Source organism: Alexandromys fortis, unplaced genomic scaffold (assembly GCF_014885135.2).
Source record: "Alexandromys fortis isolate MF-2015 unplaced genomic scaffold, M_Fortis_MF-2015_v1.1 scaffold_225, whole genome shotgun sequence".
NCBI lineage: Eukaryota > Metazoa > Chordata > Mammalia > Rodentia > Cricetidae > Alexandromys > Alexandromys fortis.
The window spans coordinates 259,172-282,756 of NW_026068119.1; the positions used below are offsets into that span (position 1 = coordinate 259,172).

The 23,585-nt window shown below is 49.1% G+C and overlaps 1 protein-coding gene across 6 annotated transcripts in view; it reads left to right on the plus strand.

The window, feature by feature from the left end:
• Atp2b3 (ATPase plasma membrane Ca2+ transporting 3) overlaps positions 1–23,129 on the plus strand; it is a 71,220-nt gene extending 48,091 nt beyond the window's left edge. For 2 of the 6 annotated variants that reach the window (XM_050125042.1, XM_050125041.1), the window contains 6 exons: positions 480–693; positions 935–1,146; positions 2,264–2,371; positions 4,959–5,141; positions 9,815–9,968; positions 20,116–20,286. In XM_050125042.1, the coding sequence (XP_049980999.1) occupies positions 480–693; positions 935–1,146; positions 2,264–2,371; positions 4,959–5,141; positions 9,815–9,968; positions 20,116–20,141 (897 nt within the window). In that variant the 3' untranslated portion in view covers positions 20,142–20,286. The other 4 variants (XM_050125047.1, XM_050125045.1, XM_050125044.1 and 1 more) reach the window with 4 other exon arrangements.
• The last annotated feature ends 456 nt before the right edge of the window (positions 23,130–23,585 follow it).

Sequence of the window (23,585 nt, forward strand, 5' to 3'; positions counted from 1 at the left end):
TTTCATGCTTGTAAGACAAACACTTTACTAACTGAGCTAACTCCCCAGCCCCTCAAGGACTTTCTCTTGATATCTAAGTCAAGTATGAATGATATCGTAACAACCATTCTAACCATTTGTAAGTACAGAATCCATGCCTCGGCCTATGCAGTTTACTCTCAGAATATTCCCATGATTTCCTAGAGGACACCTCACACCCATTAGCAGCCACTCCCCATTGCCTCTCCAGCTTACCTGTTCCTCTGTATGTGAAATTCAGACCACAACTTTGAGATCACTGCCTCCAGTCAAGAAGAGAGGGAGGTAGGTGGGAGTTAGGAAGCCAAGTGGAAAACATCTGCAAACCTGAGATTCCCATGACATTGGCAAAACTGAGCTTCTCCTCAGTAGTGGCAGGCTTTCATATCCTAGCATCCCAAGGTTACTCTATGTAGTTCTGCATGGCCAGCATACACGAAGGTGACTGCCCTTCTCTGCAGGACTCTCCTCTCAAAGCTGTGCAGATGTTATGGGTGAACTTGATCATGGATACATTTGCCTCACTTGCCCTGGCGACGGAGCCCCCAACTGAGTCACTGCTGCTGCGGAAGCCATATGGCCGAGACAAGCCCCTCATCTCACGTACCATGATGAAAAACATCCTTGGCCATGCCGTCTACCAGCTCACTATCATCTTTACCTTGCTTTTTGTTGGTAAGTTAAACCGGAGGCACATGCTTCATGTATGAGCCCTGTCTGTGTCCTCAGTCTGGCACAGGATGGGATACAGCACTTATAGACTGAAGAAAGCAGGCCCACTCTATACCTTTGACCCATACCTCCCTGCTTCAACATGTACCCTACTGTACATCCCTGGGGCAGATGTGGTGGGGGAAAGTGGCCACTGGGGCTGAGAGATCTCCCTCCTCAGCCCCTGCCTCTCTCCTCCCTTCAGGAGAGCTCTTCTTCGACATCGACAGTGGAAGGAACGCACCCCTGCACTCACCCCCCTCCGAGCACTATACCATCATTTTCAACACCTTTGTCATGATGCAGCTTTTCAATGAGATCAATGCTCGCAAGATCCATGGTGAGAGGAATGTCTTTGATGGTATCTTCAGCAACCCCATCTTCTGCACCATTGTCCTGGGCACCTTTGGAATTCAGGTAGGACATGAAGGTGTAGGGGCACTGACATTGGCCTTCTTGTACCCAAATCTTTTCCACATTCTAGAGCAGATGTTTTGCATCTTCCAAGCATTGCTGAGCTCAGTTTTTCATCTAACCTACTAGCTTCCAGGGTGCTATGGGTAGCCTTTATCCCCCATCCTTCTCACATGGTTTCCAGAACCCTTCTTCCCTAACTCTCTCTTGGTCAACCATGTTAATTTCTAGTACCTAACTCCTTGGTGTTCTAGAACAATAGAGATTCTTTAGGAAAAGCTTGCTGTGCACATGGTTGATATGTTAAACTTTGGCTCCCACAACACTGTGGTCAGGGTGGCAAGCTCAGCTCCCCAGGAGGGGCTAAATGCTCTAAAGTATAGTGTCTTCAAACAAAACATCATTTATAGTTAAGTCCCACAAATCAGGAAATGGCTGTCATAGAAATGTAGCTCACTGTTCACAGATCCCAAGAAGAGGGGCATGTCATACATTGGTGGCCACCTCTAAATGCCAGTAAGGAACCACTGAGAGGGGACTTTTACTGTGGTTTCCCAGGACCAAATGAATAAGGGGATCAACAGACTTCATCTTGCTAGCATGAAATCATTTCAGCCCACCATGGGGTATAGACTGGCCCCGCTTGCCTGGAAAATGGCTCTGAGCAAGGTTGGGTAATATGCTATGGATTGCTTGGCTAGCATTTAAGATATTGTTCTGGGTGTAGGACTTCTTCTAAAGTAGACAACAAGGAAGTCAGGAGGCCAAAGCAGGGTGACCCTTAAACTATAGGGCCATGCAGAGCAGGCAAATGTGAAAATAGCCTTGATGAGCCGGGAAAGATGGTGCAGACAGCTGAGTCTCAACTGGAGGCTGGAGGCACCAGAGGGTAGGTGGGAGTGGGTGCCAGCATGTGAAGCTACACAATGACACATCCTGGTACCAAAAGGCAGGACATGCCAGTAAATATTTGTCTGTGGCGAAAGTGGTCTGGCTCCCAGGAGACAAAGTCAGTCTGGAGGGCAAGGTTTGTAGAGGGCTAGACAGGACGCAGAGAAGTCAGGAGCCACCCTGGTAATAAACTGCTCCTCCTCCCACCACTCTCCATTCCTTCCCCCAGATTGTCATCGTCCAGTTTGGTGGGAAGCCCTTCAGCTGTTCACCACTGTCCACAGAACAGTGGCTCTGGTGCCTATTTGTTGGTGTTGGGGAGCTGGTCTGGGGACAGGTGAGTGTCTGCCTCGTCAACTTTCTCACCAATACCTTCATTCCGGTGGCTTCTGTTCATGGCCCTCAGAGTGGATAAGACGCCAGGCATCCTGTTCCACCTACGCCTCTCACTATCCCCACTCCCTGCCCCACAGTCTTGGAGCCTATGGCCCGGAACTTGTGTGGTGTGTGCTCAGGCTCAGGCCTATGACATACTATAGCCTGGGGGTAAGGTCACAAGTGACAACCTCAGGAATGAGAACATAGAGCAGATAAGTCACACACTGTCCTAGGAAATCATCTAGTTTCCTTCCCCATAGTATAAGCGAAAAATTGCTCCCTAAACCTGGATATTTGGGGAACTGCAAGTGAATCTGGGTGTAGAGCACTTGTTTAGCTGTCATAAAGTCCTGGGGTCCATCCCCAGCAGTGCAAAAAACAAGATGGAAAGAGAGCCAGTCTGTGGAGCTTGGGATGTCCCAATAGATTTGAAATTAAACAATGCCCTGCTATGACATCTATGGGACAAAGACAGCTTGAGAAAAAGGAACTGTTTTGGCTTCATGGAAAGTGGCAGGACAGCACCTGTGGGCCTGAAAGTCGCAGCTGCCCCAAAGGAGCAGTTGTAGTACCCAGTGATGAAATCAGGAAATATAATTTTGGGTGTCGGCAGCCAGTACAGTCTTAGGCACCAAGCCAGCTCCCTCCATGGTACACTGAAGCATTTTGTCCAGAGTTCGGGAACACTAGTTTGGGAAGCCACATCAGGATCTGCTTCACTTTGGGCCTTGGTCAGCTCAGGCTGCCACAGCAGACTACCAGAGACAGGCAGGTTACATGAAGGCATGTATTTTCTCACAGCTCCAGAAGCTTGAAGTCTAAGATCAAGGGCAGCAAATTCAGTGTCTGGTAGGGGTTCCTTCCTGGCTTCTGGTTAGCACTTTCTTACTATGGGTTCCTAGAAAGTTCTCTGGTATCTCCTCTTATAATGGCACAAATCTGGTGGGATCAAGGCTTCAACCAAATGACTTTATTTGCCCTCTATTATCTGCCTCCTCCAAATACTTCCAAATTGATGGTTAGGGCTTACGACTAGGGGATAAGGAGGTACCACTTAGGTTTATAACACTATGAATTTTGTTTCTTTATCCTCTTGGTATGTCCTCTACCAAGCTGGCCGCAGAGGCCACTTCGACTATGGCAGTTGCTGGCCTCTGACATTAATCATGAGAGACCACTTAGTTTTTCCATCTCATTTTCAAGAAATCTCTTCCTTTCCATCAGTGCACCTCCTTCCTGTTATACTTCTGCTGGAGAGCCCAATGGAGTCCCTTCATGCTCTGCAGTCTAGACTCCATATACTCCACTCTGCCCTATCTATGCCAGCCTCTAGTTAACCTTTGAACTCCTTGATGTAATAGCCACTGCAGTTCTTCCGGGGTGCATGCTGCCTGCCTGTAGCTCAGAGTATTTTTAATTATAAAAATAATGCACATTCAAAGTGACAAAACTTGGAAAAAAGGAATCTCTATAAAGAACCTTAAAGCCACTCCTCTCATGCTGACAGGAACCTAAGAGGGACAGAATGACCTGCCATCCTCCACCCAGACAGTTCCTTCTTGTCACCTTTTCCTCCCTAGAAGGGTGATGTGGGATTTCCCTCTGTATGTTGTGATTACCATTGATTAATAAAGAAAACTGCTTTGGACCTATATAGCAGGGCAGAACTTACTTAGGCACGGAAAGCTAGGCTGAATGCTGGGAGAAAGGAAGTGGGGTCAGAGAAAAGCCACATAGCCCAGCTGGAGCCAGACAGAACTTTACCCAGTAAGCCACAGCCACGTGGCGATACACAGATTAATAGAAATGGGTTAAATTAAGATGTAAGAGTTAGCCAATAAGAGGCTAGAGCTAATGGGCCAAGCAGTGATTTAATTAATATGGTTTCTGTGTGATTATTTCGGGGCTAAGTGGCCAAGAACTAATTAGTGGTCTCCTCCAACAAAAGCCCCTGATCACAAGCCCTTTTCTAAGTACTTTCTCCAGGAAATGCCAAGAATAAGCTTCCATGGAGCTCAATCTCAGAGAACATGGCAGCCAACTTTTCTTCCAGTAACCATGAAGGCCAGCAATGTGGAGTGTTATCAGCTAGGAAGCTCACCTGAGTCCCCGTGTGCAGTTTCTCTTTGAGGTCAATCACATGTGTAGAGTGGGTATTATACTGTACTGAGATGGCTGGCTGCAGTATCCACACCCTCTGTGCCCCATAAGAAATATATACACTAGCAGGTGTCCCAAAGCCCCCAAATGAGCCCATTCTTCTCAGGAAGCATGCCCCAGGCACTTCAAGATCCTTCTCAGAAGTGGTCAGAGGCCAGCACTGTCTTCCTCACATGGTACTCTATACATTGGCCTCTCTGCTCCATGGTCCTGGATGAGACTCAGTAGATCAGGAGTCTTCTACAAGAAAGCTGCACTTTAGGGTCTACCAGGCCCCAAGTGGGCTTTATCTCTGAGAGGTGGGGCCTTTGGTTTATTCCTGGTCACGGAAGAGCCTGCTCTCATGGCCACCTCTGTTTGCTGCCCTTTGACTCTGGCTTTCCCAGGTCATTGCCACCATCCCCACCAGCCAGCTCAAGTGCCTGAAGGAAGCAGGGCATGGGCCTGGGAAGGACGAGATGACTGATGAGGAGCTGGCCGAGGGGGAGGAGGAAATCGACCATGCTGAGCGAGAGCTCCGCAGGGGCCAGATCCTCTGGTTTCGGGGCCTCAACCGGATCCAGACACAGGTAAGCTGCTGTTCCACATGACTCCTATTTTGCTGCCTTAAAAAGCAGGCAAGAAGCAGAAACTGGGCATACAGAATCCCAAAGCCAGCAGGGAACTCCCTGGATCTGGCCCCCAAGTATGCAGAGGCAGTGGCTAGTTCCCTTTCTACCACACAGAGGTGCCCACCACTGCTGGCCATTTAGCTCACATCTCCCTGTCACGTCCCTCAGTGCCCAGGTAGCTACTCTCCTAGATGGGTATGAATATGTGCTCAGGGCTCTCTCCGAGGCACAAACCAGCACTGTCTGCTTTCCTTGACAGGGCTACTTAGGCAATGGGCAAGTTGCATTTGAGTGTGGGAGAAAAGACTCCATTTCAAGGAGTCTTCGACTAGTTCTCTGATCACTAAAGTCTTCTGTAATCACTGTGCAAAAGCTTCTCTAGGAAGTGGACTCTGCCACCAAGCTAGTTCAAATCTCAATAGGCTAGGCTGGTCAAGGCTAAAGCCATCAGCTAAGTTCCCAAAAACATCAGACTGCCAACAAAAGGCAGTAGTTAAGGCTTTTAAAAAAAATCTCAGGTGCCAGGCTACCCTGATCTCTGCCACCAATTCCTTTTTGGCCAGCTTTCTTACTAGAAGGTTCCATACTTGCTGCCTATTTCTATCTTCCCCTCACACTCTGCCCACCACTCCCACTATGGCTCTCACCACTGTCTGCAAGGCCTTCTTCCACTCCATGCTTTCCAGTTGCCCTCTGGAAGTGTTGCTGGCCCTGCTCATCCTGACAGCTTGCTGTTCCTTCTGAATTTCCATCTCCTCTCTGTCTTTATATTCCTGGTATCTCCACCTCCCACTCCAACCCTGATCTCTCATGCTGAAAAGCCCTGGGAGAACCTGCTAGGGAACTAGCTGAGGCCAAACATTGCACCAGGCCAGCCGGCCTCCTCACACTGCAGCCTCCGGGACTGACCTGGAGGCGATTCCCCATGGCCTAGCTGGTATCCTCTAAATTACCATGGCACTGTTAATCATTGCCTGTTCCCATCCAAGGCCTTGGCTACCGTCTCTCTGATGCCAGTCTCACTGCCTCGGCTGTAGGTACAATCACTTTTCCTCTCTGGAAACTAATTGGCTAAGGCAGAATCAGCTGGGTAGATTCTCCTTGAGCCTGTCTGACAACTTACGCACTGGGACAGGACATGATTCCACACCCCTCCCCATGTATTTTTTCAGCTGCCTTGACACACGTGGCCCAGAACAGGCTATCCTCTGGACTCTAAGGTACACATAGCTACTCCAGCACCCCTAGTGATCTAATGGTGTCCATCCTGAGAATGCCCCCTCTTTTCCCTTCTAGGCTCTGTGGGTATACCTGCCACTGGCAAGGCACCAGGGTCATTCCTTGCCTTCCATCTGTCTTTGTTTATGCCTGCCCCTCTGCCACCACCATAGGACCTATGGAGCTTATCTCCATTATCCCCAGGATGAAGTTTCAGCTTCTGACTGTAGTCTTCAAGCTCTAGCTTCTTGGCATCACCGCACTCCTCCCCTACATATCCCGATGACTCTGTGCTGCTTTTCCAGATGTGCACCCTGCCCACCCATACTGCTGTGCCTCCCTGCTTGCTGCCGTGTACCCTCAGGGCTCTTTTTCCATGCTATAAAAGCCTACTTAAAGGTTGCCAAGTCCATGCTTTCTTCTCACATACTACCCCCTACCTCTATGGGCCATCTGTGTGACTGAGGCCAGCACACTGAATCTGAGAATACCACAATTCCGTGAGGGAACTACTTAGAGAGCAGGATCCTTTAAGACTGGGCGAGGTGGTACCAAAGAAGTCCAAGTTAAAGACATTCCTCAAGGACCAAGCATCCCAAGAACCTACTCCAGTGTGTCCGGATTCATATCTAAGCCATGCTACCCTAGCAATGATTCAGATGGATCCTGGGAAAATGGGAACCACCATTAGATCCCTAGCCCAAGCCCCCTCTCCCCACGGGGTGAGACAGTGCTTTCAATACAGTGCCCAGGACAAGCATGGCTGCGACCTAAGTAGCTTTGACTTGTTTCCTGTAATAAATGTTTACTCACTAGCATGAATGTATAGCAAATGTCAGAAAACAGCCCTCATATCTTCCCAATGTGCATGTGGCCACCTAACTGTGCCTTCCAGGAGACTGTGACTGTGACCACCCCCAGTAACCCATCCTTTTCTGATTCAGGGCAGATCTTATCTGCCATGCTCCAGTTCTGATGCAAAGCACAGAAATAGAGTACAGCAATGACCCAACTCCACATCAGCCTCTTTTATTTCTGTTATGTAATTCCAGATAAAGTTAGCATCTCTATCTGCTTAAGCAACCCTACCCCAACCTAGAGTGTCAATGGTAGCCTGGCCACCAATCTATGTTGTATCTTTGTGTGTCTGTAAACTTCTGGGCCTGCCACTGCTGCCCATCCACTTGGAGTCTTGGTGTTCCATGTCATTCTAACTGTTCCATGCCCATGTAGATGCTTTGCAGCAAGGAGATGGGACCCCAGGGAAGGAGGGAGTGGTACAAAATCAGCCAATGAGAGCCAAGGCTGGTACCAGTTCCTCAAGCACACTTCTTGGCCCTCAGTAAAGCCACACCGATTCCCCCATGGGATCTCAACTTCCATGGCTTTTCCAAGTGGGGCTTTATCATTTCAGATTCGTCATGACTCTCAAGAACACTGAACCGGTCACTTTAGCTCAACCTGTTCTATTTGATTCGGAAAACCCGCTTTAAAAAAAAAAAAAAACTAAAGCCTGTGGAAGGCTTTTCAGGTTGTATGTGTTTCCTAGGCAACTGGCCCCAGATTTCTGGATCTTGTGAACCACAAAATTGCTCCCCGGATTTCGGAGGCCTGCACACCATTTTCTGTTGCAAAGTAACTTGATGCCCGCTCTCACGCGTGTTCTATACTAATGTATCCATGCACCAGATGCTAGGGTGCTGCTCCACAATAAAAGAGAGTGCCTCAAACCTGGATCATGTAGCTTTTTGGATGTTCATGACGTGGTCTGTCTTTTTTGCATTCCATTACAAATTGATGAGATTCTTTACCAATGGCTGAGCCCTTGTTCCTGGCCAGCTCTGGGGCCTCTGGTAGGGGGAGGGTGGTGACGGTGATACTTTCATAGATATGGTTATCCTGCGGGGACATCACAGAAGATATCATGGAGACTGATGCCAAACTGAGGCAGCAAAGGCAGCTTTCCCATCCCTTGTCTTTTCCATCGCCTAGAAATCATGCGGTCCAAAGAAGCAACGCCACACCCCAGAGTCTGCAACACCACCACATCCACACATCTTCCTTACACGAAATACCCAACCATGTGTACAACATATTCCTCACAGATGCACTCACGGCCTCAAAGCCTGCCTTCTCTCGAGGAAAGGAGTGAGGAAGTGGGTCATACTGGGTGAAAAGCAGCCCTGGGCAGGTTAAATGGAAGGATGGCAAGTCTTTCCTCAGGGGGGCTGAGGTTGAAAGACATTTTGTTTGGAGGAAGGTGTCAACAGTGAAGCTGCTTCTTTTGGAGAAGCCCTGTCAGAAAGCCAGAGGAGACTGGAGGCCAGGGAGTTCCCACTGCAGGGCTTGAGATGCCAGACAGTAACGGGTCTTTGGAGTCCAGAAATGCATGTTGGCTTGTCTGCTCGTTTTATTCAATGAACTGCATGATACTTTCCAGAAGTTTGATCCACCATCAAAGCTTCTCTCCACACTGAGGCCGTTCTCCAGGAGAAGGCTGCCAGTGTGCCTTGCCTCTGGCCTCCCTGAGTCTAGGCATGTGGTCTCCCAGTGTCACAACTGGATATGGTGGCTCGGCTACAGTTCCTTCAGACCCTACTTCCTGTATTTGTCACAGCGTCGTAGTCAGAGACAGAGTCAGAAAATCCAAAGACAATGAGTCAGGAGGCTTATAGCAGGATTTATTCACAGGGCTCTCCTATGGGTCTCATCTTCCCCTTCATCTTCTAGAAAGCGCAAAGGGTTGTCCCCCAGTCCTCCCAGCCTCCATGCATGGGGGCTGTAGGAAAAGTTCTGACAAAACAAAGCCTCTGCTCTTGGAAGCCCCTCTTCTACCTAAGTCTATATTCTGCTGAAATCCGAGTGATTATCAACCCCCCGCCACAGTGGAGCAGGTCAGAACAAGAGACCCTCTGCTAAGAGGACCATGAACAAGGGCAGTGATTTCTCAGGGATCCAGGCAAGAGCCTCCAGCCTACAAACTGCTGGAGAATGCTTCCACCTTCTAATAAGAGCATGTCATATCCCTCAGGTGTGTTGGGGCGGAAAAAAAGTGTTGAGAACTACCGAAGTAGGATAAGGAAGTGTTGCCAGACACAGGTACTTATTGACGAGCGGCTCTCGATGAGCGTATCGTGAACGCAAGTGACTACCTACAAAATGTTTGCAGTGTGCTTCCACCGGTGACCTTTCCTTCCCACACTCCTGACCACTAGCCATTTGCCCAGCAAAACCCTCTCTCAGTCATGGCTTTGTCAAAAGCATTGTCAGCTTCCACGAATGGGGCTGACCTAGCTGAGGCTTTGCTGGCCCCATATGTCCCCAGTGTGGCCCCTGCCCTCACCCAGCCCCACCCTGTGTGGTAGCCTGGACCTCCATGCAAGCCAACTTTTATCTCATTTTCTCTCCCACAGATGGAGGTAGTGAGTACCTTCAAGAGAAGCGGGTCATTTCAGGGTGCTGTGCGCCGGCGGTCTTCAGTCCTCAGCCAGCTCCATGACGTAACCAATCTTTCTACCCCTACTCACGTAACTCTCTCTGCCGCCAAGCCCACCAGCGCTGCTGGCAGTGAGTCTTGACTTCCCTTTTCTCTCATAAATGGCACCTGGGGGAAGATAAAGCGTCCCTGACTCTTCCTTCTCTTTTCCAGTCTTGCATTTCTGCTCACCGTGGCTTTTCTGTTCCTTCTTTACTGCCCTGTCCAGTCCTTCCCGCGACGGTGTCTCTCCAAAGCCATATTCTCTTTATGAAATGACCCCACAGCACTGCCGGGCCTTTCGTCCTTTGCTTTGTTTGGGTTTTGGTTTGCATTTAGTACCCCTGCTACCATTGGTTTTCTTTTCTTGGATTTGTCTGCATGTACCCATGGTTCTTCATGAACTCAGGCTTCTTCCAGTGGTTTCTGCTGTCAGGCTGGGGACTTGCTCCATGTTCTGGGGTGAGTGTCAGGAAAGCATGTGGCCCATGGCTACCCTTCTGGGGTAGGTAAAAGCCCACAGTTTGGTATCATTTGCAGCAGAAGAATCCAGCCTATTTCCCTGGAGAAGAAAGTAACAATTTCCAGCATTCTCCTTGAGGTGGCTTCCAAAGGATGCCCCTGTCTCCAGTCCCCAGGTGGCTCAGTGGTGACCGAGAGTGCCTCTGTTGAGCAATTCGTGCCTGCCCTGAAGGCCGTGCCCTGAGTCAGGATCTGTTAGAGGAGCTCTGATAACAGGAGCTCAGAGGCCAGACAGGTGCTGTTTTGTGTGTTCCCAGGCATCTTGCTCTTTCCAAACAGGCCTCAGTACTGGAGGATCTGAATCCAGTCTTGTGCAATCCTCTCTACTCCTTCCTCAGAGAAGCCAGGGCATTTCAATGACAAGTTCCCACAATGCAATTCACATTTTGAAGAGAACCCTGGGTTGACCTGACTAGATAGAAGCTTCCATAATTGCTCACATCTTTTTATAAAGACAAGGAAGAGACCACTAAACTGCTGAACCTGTCACCCTACAGTGCCCTAGCAGGAGAGAATGCAGGCAACTACATGGAGGCGGGGTCACTCCTCGAAGGTTGTCTACTTTTGGTAACAAAGTCGGGAGGTTCCAAAAAGTGAACAGTAAACCTTCGAGTATGAGTCCAGGGCCCCTGCTGGGACGGTTTGATGCTAAGTCTTTCCTTTCCTTCCAGTGAGCCCCCTGCAGCTCCCACCAGACGGAAAGCCTTAACTACCTCACCTTTTTCCCATCACAGACTCTTCAGGTTCCTTTCTGCTTGGTTTCTTTCTGTTTCTTTCTTTCATTTATTTTTTTTTTTAGGAACTGGTGAGAGGTCCCCAGTAGGAGGTGTCTCTCCTCTTCCTTAAGCTCTTCTTTTGGGCTGCTCTGTCTTTTACGGAAAGGATAAGTGTCCCCCCAGGAACAACACAGATGTATGTGCTCCACAACCACAGGCCACATGCACCTCCAGCTTGTACACCCCCTGGACCAGCCACCGAGGCCCCAGATATGGCCTGACACATGTCACTGTTGGTCTGGAAAGCAGCCAGTGCTCCTGGCATACCCAATGGGACCAAGAAAGATCTCAGGGCTACTTTAGATGCCAACAGGAGGCTCTCTACCAAATCAGTTAAGGACAGACTGGCCCATGGCCTTCCAGCACATGTTGGCCATGCCCACAAGAACCTCCTACACCAATGCCCAGGTGGGCAGCACTAGCTTCCTTCCTCTACACAATATGAAGAGTGGATGTAGGACACACATAGATCTGCTCAGCCCTTCTCTTCCCGCTGACTTCTTTCTTCACTTTCCACCTGTCTGCCTACCCACCTGTCTGTCTGTCTGTGCATCTGTCTACCTGTCCACCTATTGCCTCAGGGGAAGAGCAGTTGGCAAGATTCTTCTATGTATGACACCCCAAGCCTCTTCCACAACTCTGGTCTTCGCCCTCACTGGAGCCAGTCAGCCTCAGAGGCCCTGCCTCACCCGTCTCCACTACCTAGGGTGAGGCCTACTGCCTCTTCAGCCCCCATTTCTCCTATTTCCTCCTTAAATGTGGTCTTTATTTTCTTCCTTGGCCCATAGTACCTTGCTTCTTTCCCTCCTTCCCTCCATGGTCATCTTCCGGCCTTCGGATTCTACCACTGCCTGATAAGCACAGCAGGAGAGACACTCCCTTCCTGCTGATCATGAGCCATTCCAGGGAAACCTAAGCAGAGGTGAGAGCTCAGTGGCAGGATCTTCTAAGGAGGGAGCTGGCAACTCCAAACAGGACATGGTTTGCTTCTGGAAGCCACTGGTTCAAATTTATATTTGCCCCACGTCAGTTCCAGCTAGAGCTCAGAGCCTCACTTCTGAATTCTGAGGGCTTTCACAAATCCCGCACCCAACACCCTTACAAACTAGGAGAGGACCCTACTCAGGACCCCATAGGCAGGCAGGCCTGGCAGCGTGGCCACTAGCTCACCTTCCCCCTTTCCTTGACACTCTTCAGAGGACCAAATCTGCTTGAAAGTAAAGCAGGGTAAAGGTCATGATGGAGCTCCCCTGAACAACGTGCAACATTGGGCAAGGTGTTTTGACCACAGCTGCCCCAGCTGTCCTGACTAGCCCTAGAATTTCCCCATATATGAGGAATTTTCCATCCTCTTCACTTGCTCTAGGCTGTATTGCCTTTCACCCCTCAGAGTCCAGAGGCCTGTGACTCTTGGGTACTGGATAAGCTTCCTGTTGAAAGGTAATCCCACTAAGAGCCTCGGGCTTTTCGTGTGCGCTGGGGCCAATTCAAGAGTGGCCAGATGGAGAAGTGACCAGAATCCTTTGGGCTCAATATGCTCTTCTCATCTTTTCTAATGTCTCACTCTATGTGTGTTCTCTCTCTCTGTCTCTGTCTGTCTGTCTCTCTGTCTGTCTCTCTCTGTGTCTGTCTGTCTGTCTGTCTTTCCCACTGCTGCTTCTGGCCACAAGAGTCTCTCCACATCCCAACATTCCCCTTGTACAGTCTGAGCTGGCCATGACCTCCTCACTCCTAACTCCAGAATGGCCTGTGCAACTTCTACCCTACTCAGCTATTTTTCCTCCCTTGCCTGGCCTCAAGGCCGTCCCTATCACAGCCATTTCATTCATAATCCTCTGGGTCCAGGGCGTATTGTCTTCCCCCTCATGGCTGCTACCTCATTTCTTGTGACCTGGGCCATTATCTGGTCAGCCTGTCTGGGATGGCTCAGGAAACAATGAGGCTGTGAAATCCTGTTTGCTGTGGGTTTTCATCATGCCCCTTCTCACACCAGCCACACACTCACACACTAAGGCTGCAGAACTTCATTCTCCTAATGAATGTCAAGACCCTCAAAAGGGTAGTCAGAGAGGGGTCTATGCAGTCATCCAGCTTTGCTAGCAAGCAACAAAAACAAGGCGCTAAGTATCTCCCTTCTAGTGGGAACAGAAGGAGCATGATCTTTGGAAATGCAAGCCTGGATCCTGGCATCACTGAAGCCTCTCTGTGGGCTCCAATGCCCAAGAGTTCTTTTGTGTCTCTTTCCCATGGGAACACAGAGACATACCTTTGACCCTCCTCTGCCAAATACCTCTTTTCCCCATCAGCTCACCCTGGGGACCCTCTCATTCCAACCAGCAGCCAATTCTAGCCCATCCTTCGGGTAGCAGCACTGGGCCTCTATACTCGAATGTTTACTGTCTCAGTACTTTGAGATAAGATACCTTCTGACGCAGGACAGCAAAGATTTGAGCACCATATCGCCAGAGGGGCTTCTTCCAGGTTCTGATGAAGAATTTGGAAACCGATAATAGCAGTTGCTTCATTTTAAATGGTTTTCGCAACATGGAAACCTTTCACCCATTGGGGGAAGGGAGCTAAAACCAGCCAGGTAAGCCCCTGCAGCTTTGCTTTGACATAAACTTCCAGAGCCCAGGAAGGCATGCTTTTCACTCTCACACACCCAACAAGGAAGGAGCTGGCAAATCGTTTTAAGTTTGCATCATTGTCAAGAAATGAATTAATGCTGAGCCAAATCACCCCACTTACGTTTTCTGGGAAAGTTTATTGGCATTTTTTGTAGCTTTTTGATAGTGTGCACACTGGATCCACACTAGGAAAGGTATCAATTAGTTCTCTAGTTGGGGTCCTGTCCTACTCTTTCTGAAAATAGAGGCTAAACCCCATGGAGAACAAGCTTCCAGAAAATTACTGAAGCACACGACAAAATGCAGCATAGACATAGGCCTGGCCCAGGAAATCGGGGTTCTGAGGCCCTGTAGGTAGGTGCTGTGAGGACTTCCACATGGCCAGCAGCTGGGAGCTTGTAGAATTTCTTCTAGCCCCACCATCTCTGCCCACCCATACTCCACTCTGCCACCATAGCTGCCCTTGGCTACTGAAAGGGCAAGGCAATAGGTAGGGCTTCCTCCTGTGTTTTCTGTGGCCTGACCATGTGTTTGGGCCAGGCTGCTGCTGTCAGGAGCCAGGCTAGTTCTCATGTCCTGGGCAGTTAGTGCAGAACAGTTAAAGGGACTTAAAAAACTAGCCAGTTTCTCCTCAGTTTCCACACTTACTGGGCCAGAATGTCAGGGCACCTGACAGGTCCCTTTTCTCAAGGAGGTATTGGACCAGTGGTTGTAAAGAGCAATGAAAGGTGAGGAATGAGTCAGACAGAAGTGTGTGGACCCCATGAGCCTTAGCAGCTGAGACCAAGCAGAAAACATGGGCAAGCCTCCTGGGGACCCTACAGCCTCTGGCAGCAGTGGCCAGGTTGAAATTCTCTCTGGCCAAAAAATTGGAAAGAAGGGGAGGAAAGGTGTGTCAGGCATTTTCTACTGTTGCTTTCGCCATTATGATTCAGGAGCCTTTGCTTTTTTTTTTCCTCTCCGTTTTTTTTTTTTTTTCATTCTTTTTACTGGGATGAGCCTTCCCTCAAGTCCCTCACTTAGTTCCCAGCTTTTACACTCTTGCTCCACCCTACACCCACAGCCTACCCTCCACATGGAAACCCCCAACACAGACACACACATACACACACACACACAGAGACATCACAGACATACACATACACATACACACACAAACATACACACACACACACACACACACACAAAAGCTTAGGCACAAACATATGTAACCCAAGAGGGCTTGAAGATCCCATCCCTCAGAACATCCTCAATTCCTTCCCACTGAGCTTGTGAGCTGGGGCTTGGTCTGCAGCATCTCCACCAGGCTTATGCCAAGTTATCAGCCTTTACTCTGCATGCCCTGCTGTCTGGGCCACATAGAGAGGAGACACTGTGAGTCTCCTCTGGGCAGCAATTGGAGTGATCAGCAAAGGGAATGAATGTAGATAGCCATGGGCCTACTAGGAGAAGTGAGCAGACCACTCAGAGCATTGGGGTGCTCTGCTAGGTTCCAGGTTACCCAGGATAGACACTGAATTTGGTATGGAGAGAGAAACGGCAGTTGTAGTGGGTCTGGGAGAAACTATGTTGGATCTAGAGTTTGGGAGTTGGCAGGTATTGGGGTTGGGAACCTTAGGTGTTCTAGATAGCTTCAGCTAGCTGGCTACAGTCAAGTAGGTAGAGAGCTTTGGAGGGGTGATGCTATACCATAGGAGACAGAGGCAAGGATGGACCAGATATTCCATACCCTCTAACTATATGCTTAGCAGGAGCAGTTCACGGGATAGTGCGGCCACCATTGAACGCTACAGAAAAAGTAGCTAACCACTCTTAGGAGGAGTAGTTAGCTTCCACTGTAGAAAAAACAGACGAGAAAATAGCTATTGTTACTGATTGGGTGCTGGGGGAACAGGGCAGAGCTTACTGAAAAGGTGGGGAGGGAGCCCTGAGGCTCACTGAGGAAGAATCTTTGTGGTAGATCACACAGACAATGCCCTGTGAGAGGAACATGTCAGGGGCTAGAGATGAAATGAGAGAGCCCAAGGCAGGCCCTTGGTTGGGGTTACAGGTCTTCTTCTTTGGGAGATGCAGCTAGTAATTCCCTTGCATTGGAAACCATTGACTAGCTGCCACGTGAAGGAGAGACTGTGAGGTAACATAAGGGTAGCAAGGAGACTACATAAAAGTTCCTGCAGCGTCCAGCTTGAACCTGGTGTTGTGGCACTGGTGGTGATGTGTGTGTGTGTGAAGTGGGAGATTCTGGATGTCACTTGAAGGGAGGGAGTGGTGGGATTGTCAAGGGCTAAGGACATGTAAGGTAATGAGATAGGACTCAGACAGCCGCATTTGGAGCTGAGAGAGCAAACAAAAGCTGTTGGTAGGTAGGAACACCTGGGCTGAAGGAAGCGGCTCCTGAATATTAGGGAAGGGTCTAGGTAAAAGTGGCTAAGAAGGAGTTCAGGGGAGGTGGAAGGAGCACCAAGTACTTCACTTGGTTAGGGATGGCATTACAAAAAAAGTATCAAAAGTCTTCTTGGGATGGGTTTCACAAGTGGGGCAGCAGCTGAATGGGACTGTGGAAGTGGGGTGGGAACAAGTAAATCATGGTCAATAGGCTAGTGAGGACAGCACCTCAACCAGGTGCTGAGAAGCAATTGGAGACTCCCCTGCCAGACCAACTTGATTCCCTTGTTTCTCCCAGAAGCCTCAGTCATAGTCCAAGCTTTATCTTTCCTAGAGACATCTTTTATGTAAAATTATCTTGTAGAGCTGGATCTAGTGGTACATGCCTGTCATTGCAGCACTGGGCAGTGCTGAACAGGAGATCTGGAGTTTGAAACCAGCCTGGTCTATATGGTGAAACCCTGTCTCAAACAAACAAATAATGCCTTATCCTACAGGTAAATGGATTGTAAATTAAAGTTCAATGATTTCCACCCCCAGTCAGCACCCAGGCCAGTTTCATCACTTACAAGAATACTTGAAGTCAGGTAGGGAAATGACAGGGTCTGACTCAGTGCCCAGAAAGCCTGGAAGTATCATCTGGACATGGGACATTGCAGGCCACCATAGGGTCATCAGACCCTTAACCAGAAGATGTGTGTCCGCCACAGAGGCATGGTGGAGGCCCCAGACAAACAGGTCATCAATCTTCAGGCAGCACATGGAGGCTGTAGTGGAGGAGGAGGAGAACTCTGGTGAGATGTTTTGGGGTTGGTCCTATTGGACAAGCTGACAGTGAAGTGTTTAGAGAAGATGGGCCAGGAGCTGGCGAGGATGGGAGAGTGAGAGTTCCAGTGTTAGAGAACAGAGACACCTGGGAGCAGTGGGAGTGGGCTAGGAAACGGGGCCTGGCTAGATGTGGTACTCAAAGCATTGACGGCATCTAGGTGGTCTGATGTGCCTTGAGGGTGTTGAAGGTCCTGGGAAAGAGTAGAGGTAGAGGATCTTTGGGAGTAGCGCTCTGAGAAACCCAGGCATGAGGCTGAAGAGAGGCCAGGGCAGTCTGTGAGCTGGGGCATAGCATGGGCTCAACCCAGCCTTGGCTGCAGGTTAGCCAGAGACACCAAACTCTGGGTCTGAAAGAAGAAATCCCAAGGTCTTGGAGATACCTTCAGGCACCTGGCACAAGCCGTGCCTTCCAGAACAGGCCACTCTTCTGGGCAGTTGCTGCTTTGCCTGGACTACTCTCCCAGGAGGTACCTGTGCCCTGCAGCCTTTAGGTAGCTGAGAATACTCCCGGTCATAAGATCAACAGCAAACCAGTTTGTTCTAGCCCTAGATTTCAATGCAGGGAAGAAAGGAGCTGGAGAAAAAGCTGACTCACTCTCAAATGTTGCCCTCAAGATGACTCAAAACAGTGGAGTGGGTGGCCCTCTGTATGCATGTGATCCCCAGGTGTTGGTACATTGGGCACTCTGTGCCTGGATCTGGCAGCAGGAGGAAGGCAGAGCAGCAGTAGCTGCAAGAGGCAAGGACAGCATACGAGGGTTGCCTTGTGGCCAGGGCTTCTCTCTTCAGGGAAAGACTTTGGAGCTGAGCCAGGTGCAGTTGAGACCCATGAATAGGCCTGGCCATGTGAAGTCCAGTTGAGGAGAATGTTATGGCCAGTCACCTGGGCATTGCTGGAAGACTTAACAAAGTCAAGGGCAACAATGTGAAGCTCATTCTCTCTTTTGTGACATAATGGTATGGCTGACAGCTGGAGTTAGGTGACGTCCCCCCGCACCAACATTCCAGTCTTGCCCTAGAAAAGCTAATTAATGAAGCAATACTGGCATTAGATACAAAAGGTGAATTATTTTCTCCTCATTAAAATTGGTGATGGTTTTCAATTTCTATGTTAACCCTATATAAGCAACCAGGCCTGAGGTATGGCTAGCCATCCACAGTCTGACAGAAAAAAATCCTAACTGGACCTCAAATGTGCATTTAGAAAACCCCAGTTCTCTAGAGCCTTTGGCTCACTTCTTTGCATTCCATAAACTGTGAGGTTTGCCTCATTTAAAGTGATTTAGGAGCACTACGCTTGACCTGGTTGAATTTTCAGGCCTACAGTCCTGACTGGAGGCCTGAAAGGGACTCATTGTAGCCCAGATGATTCATTGTCAACTGTTCCTATAAAGGACCAACAAGTAAACATATTTAGCTTTTCAGGCCAGGTCTCTGTTACAACTGCACAACCCTGCCCTTGTAGTGTGAAAGCAGCCACAGACGGGATGCAGATGAATGGGCATGGCAGCTCGCCAATAAACTTTATTTACAAAACCAGAAGAGGTCCAGGGTTCGTTTACCTTTTGGCCAGAGTTTACAGATACATTACCTAAACCATGAAAACCAAATCCTAGCTCCTTGAAATGCCGTAGAATGTCTCACACAGGGAGAAAATGACTGACGCTGGGAAGCACAGTTCTCCTCCTGAGGAACCCACAGTCCTTCCACTAGCCTCTACACTACCTGGAGGCCAGCAGGGCTGGCTTTGTCATTGTAGTGGGACCAGCTGATGTGGGCGGCAGTGCTGACACTGGCTTGTGTGAGGTCTAGCAGAGGGCTATTCATTGGCCTCTGGTTTTAGAAGCAGGAAGGAGCCCAGCATCTGGGGCCAGGGAAACATCAGAGAGGCAGCTGTTCTGTGGCTTGAAAGGATGAGACTGGAGTCCGTGTATGAGTGGCCGTGGAAAAGCCAGAGAAGGGAGAGGCTGATTCTCAGGCAAGTTCTAAAGCCTTGTCCTACAAGAGATGCAGGAGACTGGAGGGGATGCCAGCTTGGCTCCGAGCACATGGCCACAGTGGTGGGGAGGGCCAAGTATTGTGGGAAGCACTTCCTTGCAGAGTGTAATGCTGATGTGAACTGAAAACAGCAGTGGGGTGGACAAGGAGCATTGGCAAAGCACAGGGCTGTCTGAACAGAAGCTCAGTGAGGAGAAAGAGGAGAGAGGTGGTTTGGGGAAGAAGGGCCAGAAAGGTAGATCGCAAAAGACTGCTGAAAGCACCAAGTATCTAATGAGACCCGATGAGACACATGTAACTAGGACCAAGAGGATAACTGATAGACCAAGACAGCTGCATAGGAACAGGCTTGGTACGTGCAAATTCAAGTGTGGCCATTTGCAGTCTTGGCCTCCAGGTAAGGGTCAGTGGACTCTAGGGCCCAGAGCTCTACCATATCCCTAGATAGCTTCCAGCACTGTACAGAGATATGAACAGGGAGGAAGAGTAACCGGGACAGTCCAGAGCTTTGGGACAAAGGAGAAGCAGAGGAAGCACAGCTGCTCAAATGAAAGAGGGCCAGGCAGGAACAACAATGTCAGGGAGGCTTGAGGAGTTTTCAAAAATGGGAGTTCAAGTGTATGGTGTGCCCCTTAGGAAGGACTAAGATGAGTGTGCAGAAGTGGCCACTGGCACACTCTTTGGAGAATCTTAGTATATTTGTCTTCTACCAAATTGGAGTTCAAATTGAGCAAAGACCTCAGGTGCCACCTAAGCCATTCCTGTTCTCAGGGCAAGGACCAGGAAGGTAGCACGCATCAGCCTATTGTTCCAAGATATCTACCCATGTCAGAATGTTTTCAACACCAAGGCCCAGACCTGTAAACCCTTGCCACAGTCCAGCAAAGCAACTCCATTCCCTACAAGTCCCCCAGTGTGTGAACATTCATCATGCAATGTGCCAGCCTCTGGATGTGGGCACAACTTTCCAGCACCAGCTACCCATTGACTGTCTCCTCTCCTTTCCTCTCCCTCCCTTCTCCTTCCCCTCTCCTCTCCCTTCTCTGCCCTTCCTCACCCTTTCCATCTCCCATGTGGGTTCTGCCCCTCCCCCTTGACTTCAGATCCGGGTGGTGAAAGCATTCCGTAGCTCACTTTATGAAGGCCTTGAGAAACCGGAATCCAAGAGCTGCATCCATAACTTCATGGCAACGCCTGAGTTTCTGATCAATGACTACACCCACAACATCCCGCTCATCGACGACACAGATGTGGATGAGAACGAAGAGCGTCTGAGGGCCCCACCTCCCTCACCCCCTAACCAGAACAACAACGCCATAGACAGCGGCATCTACCTGACCATGCATGCCACCAAGTCAGCTACCTCTTCAGCATTCTCTTCCAGGCCCGGGAGCCCACTCCACAGCATGGAGACGTCCCTCTAACCAGAACTTCTCTTATCACACATGTATACACACACATGCACACACATACACACATACACGCAGTCACACATGGACACACATGTGCATGTACACACAGAGAGGGGAGTCGTGCACCTGCCAAAAAGAGAAAACCTGCTAAAGAGGCTAAAGACTTTTCTTATGTGGTATTTGCAAGAAGCCAATTGCATTCAATAAGGGCACAACCCACTAGGCTTCTCACCAGACTTCCAGGAGGTGGAGGAAGAAGGAAAAAGGAGGAGAGGAAGTTCTTCACCCAACGTGAAGGAAAAAAAGGAGAGCATAAGACAAGATGCGCTTTCCACCTTTTTTTCTACTGATGCTTCTTTTTTAACAAACACTAGTTCCGCCATGTTTGCAGCATTTGAGCTGTGCAGCGTGGTAGGGGCTAGCTGAGCTTGTTTGAAGCTTTGCTGCACCCATATTTAAAAAAAAAAAAAAAAGTATACCAAAACCAAGGAGGTCATTGTGCAGACAGGCCACCGGAGGGAGCCACCTGCAAAGGTACCTTCTACTGAAGCACACTAGACCCATCTGCAGACAGCATGTGTGTGTCTATATGTATGTGTGTCTGTATGCATATACATATATATGGCAAATGCATATTTAAAGAATAAGGAACTATTTATCGGCATGATATTTCCATTCCTCTCACCAGGCCTTCTTTTGAAGTTTCATTTTTTGGATGTAGCAAGGCTCTTTTCAGGGAATGAGACTGCAAGAACATCCTCTCGGTACTGGACTTCCCTCCCCAAACCCCTGACCTGAGGATCTCCATGCCTGACCCTGCCGAGATTCCAGAGGAGGCAGTCTGGGGAGCGTTGTGCAAGACCTAGAGGCCTTGCACTTAGAACCTTTGCACTTTGAGACCTCTGCTTGTAGAGGAAAAAGACTTTTCAATGGCATTTTAAAAAAAAGAAAAATACCAAAGTATTGATGACAGTGGTCCCCTCCAGTACAAAGCAAATCAAGTTTTGGTTTTGGCTTCCTTCCACTTCATTTCCAACCCCTTCATTTTTGCTGGTGGCTTTCTTTGTCCAACTTTGAAAGCATGAAGAAGCCTAGGAGTAGGGTGATAGAGCAGAGACAGACAGCAGGCCTAACCTCTACGGAGGCCACCTGAGGAAGAAGGGTCATCAAAATCAAGATGCCAACTGTGAGGACAGTCCAGGTTCATCTCTGTCATTCCTCTCGATTTACACTTTGTGCTTTGGCAAATGGCAGGGACCACCTCTGCCAGGGCATGGGCGTGCTACCCACCAAAGCATGCATCCAATCCCGGTCTTCTTGCCCATGGGGTAAATACAACCCAGAGGGCAACACTATAGAAACATGGCCTCTTGGAAAAATGGCCTCCATCACTGTTGCCATTGTTTTTTTCTGGCTGGGCCTATGGGGGCTAGGCACAGGGTTAGCAGGGCTTGGTCCCACCTAGGCAGACAAGGCTAAAGCAAGGTCTGGGCTCCAGGAGCCTGCCCCATCACTGTAGTCCCCCACTGTGCCAAGCCTGCTTTCCTAGAAAGAGCGCCAGCCCGGGGGAAGAAGGCAGAGGAGAGGGGTCTAATGCCTGCTGCCCTGCAGGGAAAACCCACGCTGATGAGTCTCTTCCTAGTGGTAACCTGCCCCTTCCTTGTGCTCTTCGGCCCTGAATCCGGACACCCACAATGACATCCTGCCCTTGAAGGTCCTTCACCTTGTGAACTCATGGCTTCCTGAACTTCTCAGGAAGATGTCTAGAATCTCACTCCACTCCCACACATGCCTGTCACTTGGGCCTGAGGTTTTGTGCCAGGAGACAGATGTAAGCTTAGAGATGGAGGGTAAGGACAGGCACCCTCAGGAGCTGCATTTGCTCCACTCCCATCCCACGCCACCCCACAGAAAGCTTGTCTCAGCTCCTGGGCATCCACACAAAGTCAAATGAAAATGTGCTTTGTCCTCACCGGTCACACCAATGCCATGTCACCCCTGAGCAGGAGTAGCCACATCTCGGGCAAAAGAATTTCAGTTACAAGAGAAACTCCACTTTAAAATGCCAGCTACAGATCACTTAAAGCCATCCCTTTTTTATAAAGGGCATATTGAGAATGTTTCCCATTTGTAAATTGTTCCCTGATGTCCTCGTTTAAACCACCACAACAAAAAGGCAACTTGGCTTGCTGAGGGTCTTTGTGTTCTTCAACAAGAAATCGAAATGTGTATTGCGGTTGAAGTGGGTCAGCTGTGTCCAGCTATGCTCATGAGCTTCTTGCCATCCTCTGTTATAGACACACAGATAGAGCAAATGGCCACTATATATTTAAAAGCCAACCCTCAATGCTGCTGTCTAAAGTTGCCTGATGTCAGTGTCGACTGTGTGATACCCAGGCTGCCTTTGTGCTGAGCTGTGGGGTTCATCCGTTCTGGGTCTTGTACAATCTTCAGGCCGAAGAGACCTATCTCACTGGAAGCTTCTCTTTATAAAGCATTATACTATATGGAATGGCTTGGTCAACTGTGTTCAGTTCATAAATATGTTTTACATTTTTATCTGCCTGTTATAAAAATGAACAAAATATCTTCATGAGAAAGACCACAGATGTATAATAAATTAAAGTCTGTAGTTGAATTTCATAATTTAAAGAATAGACCAAAATTTCTGTGTATAAAAGAAAATGAAAGGCTCCTACAATCTTGGTCTGGGTCACATGTGTGATTTATTATTTGTCAACTTCCCATGTGGAACCAAACAAAGGTACCTGTATGTCACTGAGCCAAGGTGGGAGAAGCCACAGGCATGGCCTCTCTTGTGGACTGCTGCCCTGCTGACTTCTATGGCAAGAAGGAACACTGGCTCCGTGGGCAAAAGGTGCCCCACCTGTGGCGCCTTCCACTGACTGATTTCACCAGGTAAAGCCTGCTGTGACTATCCAGGTCAGTGTCCTTGGATGGGTCAATGGGAGAATTCAGAACTTTTTCACCTTTCCAAACTTTAACTCCATGCCATTTCCCTCCAACTTTCCACTCCTCCTCCCCAGTCCCCTCTTCTATTGTCTGTCGGCAATGCTTGGACTACTCCCATCTTTTAGGCATTGTGAATAATACTACTGTGAACCTGCGTCCACAAATTGCTTTTTGAGATCCTGGTTTCC